General features: G+C 39.4%; 1 protein-coding gene across 1 annotated transcript; it reads right to left on the minus strand.

Moving 5' to 3' along the window:
• Positions 1 to 1,126: 1,126 nt before the first annotated feature.
• Positions 1,127 to 5,122, minus strand: LOC116305973 (uncharacterized protein K02A2.6). Its single transcript, XM_031715986.2, has one exon. It carries the CDS (start codon positions 5,120 to 5,122, stop codon positions 1,127 to 1,129), a length of 3,996 nt encoding a protein of 1,331 aa, XP_031571846.2.
• Positions 5,123 to 10,995: the final 5,873 nt, after the last annotated feature.

The following is a 10,995-nucleotide window of genomic DNA, read 5'->3' on the forward strand; positions in this document are numbered from 1 at the left end:
GCAAATTCTACGAAAACGGACACGTGTGGACGGCGAAAACGATTCGAATACGCTGCCTGTGGACGCAAACAGTTCCGTATCCGCAAAAAAGATTTTGCGGATACAAAAATTTCCGGATACGTGTGGACAGAGCCTAAAGTACCATTGAACTCAAATGGCTTCCCCGGAGCCAATCAAAACGGACCGTGGCTCTCAATCCATTTGGAACTAATGGAAAAGTACCAATAAGCCATGGGCAGAACCCCGACAAGTTTGATAGTTGTGTCTGAAGATTTGTACAATTTGGTTACTCAATCTTATAATATCTTACTGTCTATTCACGCGTAAAGTAAGTGGTAACATGGATCACTTTATGATAATATTCTAGGAATGTTCTATTTTTCTGTGGCCAACTACAGCGAAAACCACAAGATAGCGAAAAGATAACAATAACGCTTCTGATTGGCTGATTAAACATTCGCTGTAATGCGTGATCTGCAACTGGGGCTATCATGTTTTGAGAGCCCACACAACCGAACAATTTTAATTCGTTTTTGCTTCTTTACTTTTGAAAAGTTTAGACGTTCTTTTACTCGCTCGACCACACTTGGTAGCACAGGAAATGTTGTTTATATAGAAATGTGTTTTTGAATATAATAATTGATTTCTTATTTTCTTGTATTTCTCGAAACTTAATAAGATACTAATAACGCGAAATTCCAAGGTTTCTATTTTACTTATTATCAACAGAATTCTCAACAGATAGCATAATACATCAATCAATCATATGTACTTATTGACTGAGTTGGGTCGGGCCGGACGGGAAAATATTTGGTTCAAGGTCATGTCGTACGGACCGAGCGCAAAGCATTTTATCATAAGACCCAATTTTTATCGTAAAAAAAGCTGAAAGATCTTGCTAAACTGGATAAATACAGCACGCGTAAACGAGAACGTGTGGAGAACTCAATCTAACTCCTTTATTTCAAAACAACATGGCGTATATCAACGCTGAAACAGACAACTGATTAATATGCCATGCGGTCGTGAGACCGCTGGCCACGCATACTTATGCTCAATCTATTACATCTCCTCCCCCCCTTATTTAACGTTCCCTTAGAGTTCAATGTTCATAAACTTATGTGGTCTACAAGTTCAGTCTATCTGGTGGTCGTCGAGACCTAACTGGGTATCTCCGGTTCTGTGACTCCACTTGACAGGGTGTGGAGGGACAGCTGGCTTGTGTTGTACTATCCCTAACTTCCGTGTCCTCCATCGATGGGGTCAAACCTTCTGTGGGGTTCGTCGGCATGCTTTTCTCTTGTGGAATAACAACTGTCTCGGTTGGTTGTACTGGATTTGGAATTAGATTCTGCCATTCGACTCCCTCCTGAGGACTTGAAGTAATATCTGATTCCTTGAGCTGGTCAATATGTCTCCTCCACACTAGGCCTGGCGCAACTTCTACCTCGTAATGCAGAGCTCCTGTTCTTGCCACGACTACTCCTGGCTTCCACTTCTCGGGACTCTGGTATACTCTGACAACTACCTTTTTACCAATCTGTAGTTCTCTCCTCTCCTTCTCTCTGCCTCCCCCTTGCTGCTCCTGTCTGCTATGCACTTTAGCTCTGGGGTCCGGCTTCATCAAGTCTAAACGACTGCGTAGTCTCCGTCCGAAAAACAACTGTGCTGGCGATTCACCAGTGGTTGCGTGTGGTGCGTTTCTGTACGACAGCATGAAATTTGCTAATTTGTGGTTGAGGTTTGTCTTTACTTGTTCCTTTTTCATAGCTTTCTTGAAACTCTGTACGAACCGTTCCGCTAAACCGTTCGTGGCCGGGTGGTATGGGGCAGACGTGATGTGCTTGATTCCATTTCGTTTTAGGAATTCCTGGAAGATGTGTGCGGTGAACTGAGGCCTATTATCGCTGACTAGAGTTTGAGGGACCCCATACCTGCCAAAGATTTGTCGGAGCTTCTCAATGGTTTTTTCTGTTGTCGTAGACTGCATCACCTCCACCTCAGGCCACTTGGAATATGCATCGACTACAATCAGGAACATTCTGTTTAGGAAAGGACCCGCAAAATCTACGTGTATTCGTTGCCACGGTCCATTGGGCCATTCCCAGGGGTGTAGTCTTGTGATTGGTGGTTCATTCTGAATCAGTTGGCAACCAGAGCATCCCTTAGCCAAAGTCTCTATCTGTTTATCTAATGTTGGCCACCAAATCAAAGTTCTTGCTACTCCTTTCATTTTCCCGATTCCTAGGTGCCCCTCGTGCAGTTCTTCTAACACCTTATCTCTTAGTTTGCTGGGGATGATTACCCTGTTTCCCCATAGCAAACATCCATCCTGGATAGTTAATTCGGACTGTCGTACGTGGAACGCCGCCAACTCTGGTGGGTACTGCGTTGGCCAACCAGTCTCGGTGTATTCCCTGACTCTCGAGAGCAACGGGTCCCTCCGCGTCTCCTTCTTAACATCCTCCGTGGTCACCGGAAGGGGTTCAAACTGCGTTAACTGGAGAACCGTTACTGGATCTATGGCATCGTCTTCATTGACGTCCTCCGCTTCTTGTAAAGGCAAGCGTGACAGGCCATCTGCGTTTCCGTGTGCTTTGGTGTTCTTGTACTCGATGGTGTAATTGAATCCTGATAAGAACAAGGCATATCGTTGAAGTCGCGCCGCCGTCATCGCTGGGATTCCTCTCCCTGGGTGAAATATGGAGGTCAGCGGTTGATGATCTGTATACAGTTGGAATGTTCTTCCGAACAAATAGGCATGGAATTTCTTTACCCCCCACACGAGGGCTAGCGCTTCCTTGTCTATTTGCGAATAATTTCGCTCGGCCTTCCGTAGACTTCTTGACGCAAAAGCGATTGGTCTTTCTGTTCCGTCTTTAAACACGTGCGATAAGACAGCTCCAATTCCCACTGGTGACGCGTCGCATGCCAATCTCAGTGGCAACTTGGGGTCGTAATGCGTCAGCACTTGATTCGAGGTGATCATCTCTTTTGCTTTAAGGAATGCTCTTTCACAGTCTTTCGACCATTCCCATTCGGTTCCTTGCTCGAGCAGTTGATTCAAGGGCTGTATCACTGTGGCTAAATTTGGCAGAAATTTATTGTAGTAATTCACAAGCCCTAGAAATGAACGGACTTCCTTTACATCTTTAGGGCGGGGTGCTTTTAGAATGGCCTCTACTTTGTCTTTCTTCTTGTGGAGACCTTGAGCGTCAATCTCGTGGCCGCAGAACTCAATCTTGTCTTGTAAGAAAGCGCACTTCTGTGGGTTTGCTCGTAGACCATGTACGCTCAGCTGCTTCAGCACCTTTTCCAGGTTCTCCATATGTTTTCCTTCAGTTGGGCCTGTAATCAGGATATCATCTATCAGGCATGTGGTGTTTGGGATATCTCCTACTAGTTGATCCATCGTCTGTTGCCAGATCGCTGGGGCCGATGTTATCCCAAACACCAGTCTGTTGTACTGGAAAAGACCCATATGCGTATTTATCGTAAGAAACTTCTTCGACTCCTCCTCCAGCTCCATTTGATGATATGCTTGCTTTAGGTCGATCTTACTAAATTTCTGGCCACCTGCTAAGTTTGCAAAAAGATCTTCGATTCTTGGTAGGGGATATTGTTCTGCCTGTATCTGCGGGTTTACTGTGACTTTGAAGTCTCCGCACAGTCGGACGGAGCCATCCGATTTTAGCACGGGTACCACGGGTGTCGCCCACTCGCTCCATTCGGTTTTGGTAAGGACTCCTTTGTTCTCCAGATCTCTGATTGCTTCCTCCACCTTGGGCTTGAGTGCGTACGGTACCTGTCTCGCCTTGCAAAACTTGGGGGTGGCCCCTTCCTTCAAGGTGATCCTTGCTTTCCGGGAAGTTAACTTCCCTAACTGACCTTCAAAAACATCTGCATACTTCTTCCGAAGATCTGTCACTGTAATAGGAGTGTTGGAAACTCCCCTCGCTTTGTTGAGTACTCTGATATTTTTCCAGTCAAGTGTGATCTCTTTCAACCAATCCCTTCCAAAAAGGGCCGGCCCCCTTGTCTCGACCACATACAACGGCAGCTGCTTCTCTTGTTGGTTGTATGTTACTTTCACTTGGGCCACCCCCCTTGGGGTGATCTTCTCCCCGCTGTATGTCTTTAACTGAACCTTAGTCCTCTTCAATAATCGCTCTTGGTAATGCTCTCTGAACGTACTCCACGGAATCACGGACACTGCGGCACCAGTGTCGAGCTCCATCTTGATCTCCTTGTCTTCTATCTTCGGTGTTACCCAGATAACGTCATCCTTACTTGTGCCGAGATCATGTAACTTTAAACTGCCAACATCCTTGTATTCGTTATGGTCTTCCTCGTGTAATGCACGCACATTCTTGTCGTTGTTCCTTCTGTTTCTCTGGCTGGCCCCCTCGGCATCCTTGCTCGATAGTTTGGATTTACAAACTGGCCTGATGTGCCCTTGTTTCCCACAATTATAGCAAGTTGCGTTTCTAAAACGGCAACGGTTACTATTGTGGTCTTTTGACCCACATCGATAGCACTGTCGATCCACTTCATCTTGGTGTCGTACTATCTTATGTACCTTGTTCTCCTTCTGTGTGCCCTCTTGTAGCTCTAGAGTGTCCCTAGTTGCTGTTTCCATGGCTAATGCTATCTCCATTGCTTTAGCAAATGTCAGCTCCCTTGTCGCTAGCAGACGTTTCTGTATTTGCTCATTTTTTATTCCACATACTAATTTATCTCTCAAGGCTTCATCTAAATGTCCTCCAAAACTGCAGTGCATGGTTAGTTTCTTTAGCTCTGCTATGTATGCTCGAATATCTTCATCGCCAGCCTGGTTCCGTTTATAGAATCTGAATCTCTCAGCAATTTCTAGTGGTTTCGGGTTTAAGTGGCTTTTTAAAATCTCTACGATCTCGTTTAAGTTCTTCTCCGCTGGTTTTTGTGGTGCTGTTAAGTTTTTTAACAGGGAATAGGTCTTACCTCCCATTAAACTCAGTAACGCTGGAACTTTTTTATCGTCTGGTACTTCATTCACGACGAAGTACTGCTCCACTCGCTCGACATAAGTCTCCCAATCTCCGTCCGTTTCGTCAAAATTCTCGAGTTTACCGTATGTTGGCATCTTCTAAATTCTTCCTTGGCTCTTTCACTCCTTAAACAACAACTTTTCCTGGTCCAAATCCTCGTCGCCACTGTGGAGAACTCAATCTAACTCCTTTATTTCAAAACAACATGGCGTATATCAACGCTGAAACAGACAACTGATTAATATGCCATGCGGTCGTGAGACCGCTGGCCACGCATACTTATGCTCAATCTATTACAGAACCAATAAGAGAATTCCTTTTTATTTGATTGAAAAGAAGCCATTTAACAGTCATTTAACAAACACGAGGCACATTTTCGTTTTAATACCATTTAAAGAACAAGATTCTGAGTGTTCAATACTCCAATGTTTGCTCCCCCCCCAAAATAACCTGCAGCGGCAGTTGAACTTGTAGTCGGTTGCGCTGTGAGACATGATTGCTTGCTGCTTGCTTCGTCTTGACGTTCTCAACACCACTCAGTATCTTCGACATGTTTCGTTGTTGGCTCACAGAGGCAACCCGCATAACTGTCAAGGCTCCTTTTCGGTCTAGGCGCGTAGGGATGATCCGATCAACGAAAAGGTTTAGACAACATAATACTAGTCAAAAACATGCGAATTTTTTAGCAACCATCTTTATAGATTCCACACGCTTTATTATCGTAAAGCACTGACCCTACAAGAATATATAAAATTTAAAAAAAGGTATTTCATTATTTTCTCAGTATGTTAAACCGTGTGGACATTTTATTTACCAAAAGTCTTAAATTCGAAATTTAAATTTTTAACCAACATACATATAAAATTACGCTGTTGGTATGACAACGTCATATTTCAAACGTCAAGCACGCCCTGTTTTAGGTGTTTGAGTGAGTAGTGTCCTTGAGATACAGTGGATACAGTGGATACTGGCTGCGAGATATTTTCATATAGACTGTTTTTTTTCGTCTTTACATCAGGTAAAGATTAATTTAGGTCGTTAAATAAGTATTCTGAGGGTTTTACAGCTGGCTATATTCAGTTTTTCTTGTGCAAAGTGCAAAATGTGGCTGGATATTTGACTCCTAACCTTTACTCACAATCTTATAATTTTTGTTCAAAGATTGTGGGTGCAAGACCTGCTTCTTCTAGCATCTGTTTTCGCGTTAAACTTGAATTTTGTTCCAACTTTACGGCGGAATTCATATTGATCGAAAAACGTAGTTTTTTAAATCCACATCGTTTGAAAATACGCCAAGTTTTTAACCAGTTTTATTCTAATACGGCTCAGCAGCGAGTGGGAGTGACGTCCCTTGAAGCTCAAACTAACCCCCAAATACCAAAATTATTTTTCCCATTGGTATTCCTTTTTATTTATTTATTTCCTGCATTTCGCTTATCGAGAATCTTACACGATTCTCCCAGCTGATTTTTGTTAATTTAAGTTTCAAAAAAAGTTGTTTTGTAGTAAGCCTTATTTGGTGATTGTTGACTGCCAACTTGCCAATAGTAGTAGTAATGGCGTGCTTCAATCCCTCGACACAAATGTAATCTAGAAGCTTAAAAAAGAAAAGGTGTTTTTTTGTATGAATTCGTGTTTTTATTTCAACTAGTTATCGTGAGTTCACTGGTGCATACGTATCTCAATTATACCTTTTTACCGTCTCCTTTGTTAGTCTTTATTCTTTAAGACTCGCTCCCTGAGGGACTATCAGAAATATTCATAAAGCTTGTATTTTATTTAGATATCAAAGCTTAATGCAAAGAGGGACTGAAAACCGTGCAGCTTGAAACAAATATGCTAAAATTTACGCTTTGAATACTATTGCAACCGCGGTGTTATAAACCCATTCACATGTCCGACTAAATGCCTCAAAATAAGCCAAAATGAAACTTTATGAGCGAAATTTATTCATTTTTTATGTAGTATGTCTATTTCAGAGTATATTCTGAAAAAGCTTATTCAAATTTTAAAACTTGCAGTATATATTATTCATATTCCTACCCAAAAGAACATGATGTCTTAATTACATTTGAAGCTGTATAAACACTCATTGCATAAATGTTATTCATTTTATGCAAATTGTTCTTAATTTGATTAACCACACTATACTAATATACTAAGGTCAGTAGCTTCTTGAAATATTATTAAAAAGACGTCTAAACACAAATTTTGTACAAGAATATTTCTGATATCAAAAACCCAAAGGTGTGGTAGAAAAGCTTGAAAAAACACAATTAACAATGCCTCTTTATAATCGCTAACCACGAAACAAAAATAGTGTTCCAGTTGATGTACCAAGTCTGATTGGCTGAAAGCAAAGTCTTCATGACTGCAAGGAATAAAATAAATAGAAACAATAGAGCACTCAAGTGATGACGTCACAAAAATTAATTTTTGCTTGATCATATTTTTGGTTAACAAATTCGACAGACAATCAGAAAAGACGGTTACACACCAAATATGACGAGAATCAGACAATTATCAGCTGAGATATGACCATTAGAATATATAATTACTCCATCCATACAAATCACTGTATTTTCGGCTCAGTGATTTGGATGGAGTAATTATATATTCAAATGGTCATATCTCAGCTGATAATTGTCTGATTCTCGTCAAATTTGGTGTGTAAACGTCTTTTTTTATTGTCTATAGAAATTAGAGATCGAAAATAATAAAAGTCAAAAATTATTTTTTCGTGACATCACACTTGAGTACTCTATTTGTACAAACAACAAGAGACAATATTTGGTAATTTTTTTCCATGGGAATATACTTTTTTCAAGTCTGAAAGAGGTTTTGCATAGTACCTCCATTGTTCTTTTTTTTTAAAACAATTTTCTAGAAAATAAATATTGCATTTTTAAAACACTTCAGATGCCTCTTAGATCCCTGCTCAGATATTCAACTTATAATATAGTATAAGACATTGTCAAACTCATTAATAGTTCATGAGGAAAACACAACAGAAATCACGACCATGAAGAGCGTTGTAAATCTGATACAAAATTGTGTTCATTTGCATAAACTTTAAGGTGGATTTTCTTGGCCAGATTCACTTTTATCTTGAAAATTTTAGCGAAACACAAAGGAACTAACCTAGACGTTTGACAAGCAATCTACAGTATTTGCGTCTGTGTCGTATCTGATATACAAACTCTTGGCTACGCCTCAAGTTTGTATATCTGATACAACACAGCCACTCATACTGTATATATTACGTACACATTAATACTGTACTGGTCCTAATACTGCAATATGTACTGATATAATTTGCATTAATTAAACATCAGTTTCATAATTTTGGTCAGAATGTAAGATTCAACATAGCTATCTGATCTTTTCAATCTTAATCAGAATTTCATTGTCAAGCTATAATTATAAATTAGCAATCACTACTATCTGTTTTGTGTCAAATCTGTCTATCATTTAAATTATATGTTCAACTCTGACTCACTTAATTGGGTATATCTTATGAAAAATTGGTTTTGTAATATCCTGTCACTTGATAGATGACCTACAATCAGAAGGTTCAAAAAACATGTTACTGGTAATTTACGTCATGCGTGACCAGTAAGTCTGGGAATTCAAATGTTGCTTTCAAGACTTCATATTAAATTTCAAATCTCCAATCAGCTTTTCCAATATTCCAAAACACTTTTAGTAAATAAAAAAATAAGGTTTTGAACCTGCTATTTGTGAATGATTAAGATATACTTTCCAAAAGAATTCACTTCTCAACAGCATCACTGAGAATTAGCATGAAAAAATTAGTTTTTGAAGTTAAGAATAATTTGAATTGCCAGTATTTTAAGTGAAGTTGGCACCTAGACTTGGAATTTCAGACAAAGTCTCTGAAAGTCCAATCAAAACAGTCGTATTATAGCTAACTTACAATGTCATGCGTGACCAGTAATTCTGGGAATTCAAATGTTGTTTTCAAGACTTCATGTTTAAATTTCAAATCTCCAGTCAGCTTTTCCGTACCCTACAAGCAGAGTCTTCTTTCCTTTCTCTCTCTCGGGGGAAGGTAAAGGAGACTCTTCTCGCAGGGTAGCTTTTCAGATATTCCAAAATACTTTAAGTAAAAAAACTAGGTTCTGAACCTGCTGTCATGAATGATTATGAAATATTTTTCAAAAGAATTCACTTCCCAACCACATCACTGAGAATAAGCTTGAAAATCTTTATTTTATAAAGTTAAGAGTAATTGGAATTAGCATAGTTTTGATTGTAGTTGGTGTCTAGGCTTGAAATTTCAGACAAAGCCACCAAAGACCAATCAAAACATGAGTGGTACTGGTCTTCCATGATGTAAATTAGCTGTAAATTTAAAACAGTAATAATAAAAGGGTTAATCTTACACTGTGAAAAGATGAAAAAACTAACTGACGTTTCAGACGCTAGTCCTTTGTCGGAGTAAAACTTAAATTAAAATTGAAGATAAAGGACAGTTTTCCATTTTAGGTAATCTGACATCTTGCTTAGTGTTAATGACGACCGTCTTAGCACTAGTGTCCATTATAAACCTACTGACTCTCATTCTTATTTACTCTACTCGTCTTCTCATCCTAAGCACACTCTTAACGCTATTCCGTTCTCGCAATTTCTTCGTCTTCGTCGTTTGTGTAGTGATGATCTTGATTTTTCTGTTAAATGTTCTGAGATGCGTTCCTTCTTCCTTAAGCGTAATTATCCTGCTCATGTTATTGATCGCGCCATTCGTAAAGTTTCTACTATTGATCGTACCACCGCTCTCACTCCTCACACTCGTCCCTCTAATGACCGCATTCCTTTCACTCTTACGTATCATCCTATTAACATTTCCATTAAACCCATTGTTAACCGCAACTTTTCTCTGCTTGACTCTGATACTCGCACTTCTGCTATTTTCAACAACCGCCCTCTCTTTTCCTATAAACGTGATCGTAATCTCCGTTCTTTCTTGGTCAAGGGAGTTCTTCCCTCTAACAAAGAACCTGGTACTTTTCGCTGTTCTCGTAAACGTTGTTATACTTGTCCTCACATAGTCTCTCACACTTCTGTTGTCGGTCCTAAATCAACTGTTAAAATCACTGACCATTTTGTTTGTACCACTTCTAATGTTGTATATTGTATTAAATGTACCCGCTGTAATCTTTTGTATGTGGGCGAGACTGGCCGCCGTCTTGGTGATCGCATTTGCAATCATCTTTATGATATTCGCAATAACGATCCCACCAAACCAGTTTCCCGCCATTTTAATCTAGCTAACCATTCTCTTTCTGACTTCATTGTTTTCGGTCTTTCTTTGCTTAACGGCAACAATGATTGTCGCAAGACCAAAGAAATGCGGCTTATTCACCTATTGGGCACTCTTAGTCCCAACGGGATTAATGAACGCTTTATTTTCAACTAACCTTTTCTTTTGTCTTTTGATTGTTTGTTTTTGTTTCCTTGCCTACCTTGCTCTCATTGGTTTCTTTTGTCTTATTCTATCATATATACACTCCTTTCTACCACTTCTTTCTCTTTTACTCCGACGAAGGACTAGCGTCCGAAACGTCAGTAAGTTTTTTCATCTTTTCACGGTGTATAATTTACCTTTTCATCATTGATGTAAATACTGATAGAACACAAGAGAAATATGGTAAACCATGATATAAAACACAATTTAGATCAAAGTGTCTAAAACAAAAAACCCTTCAATATTTTTTTAGAAAATAGCAAGCACAAAAATTAACAAAAATACTGACATTTTGTTTCCAATTCAATTTTATTTCTACTGACTTGAAAATTGTAAATACAATTATTTTTAAGTTAGTAAGTGTAATGACATAGATATTTAAACAGTTTGAGTAAAAAGAAAAAAAGAGCTTAATAGATAATTATTTTCCAGGACTCCCAAAGTAGTATAACCTTTCGAGTTCAGAGTAGTTGGGAGTCC

This window comes from Actinia tenebrosa, unplaced genomic scaffold (genome assembly GCF_029948245.1).
Source record: "Actinia tenebrosa isolate PJP-AT-01 unplaced genomic scaffold, QUT_ActTen_1.0 PGA_scaffold4__44_contigs__length_22323623, whole genome shotgun sequence".
NCBI classification, from domain to species: Eukaryota; Metazoa; Cnidaria; class Anthozoa; order Actiniaria; family Actiniidae; genus Actinia; species Actinia tenebrosa.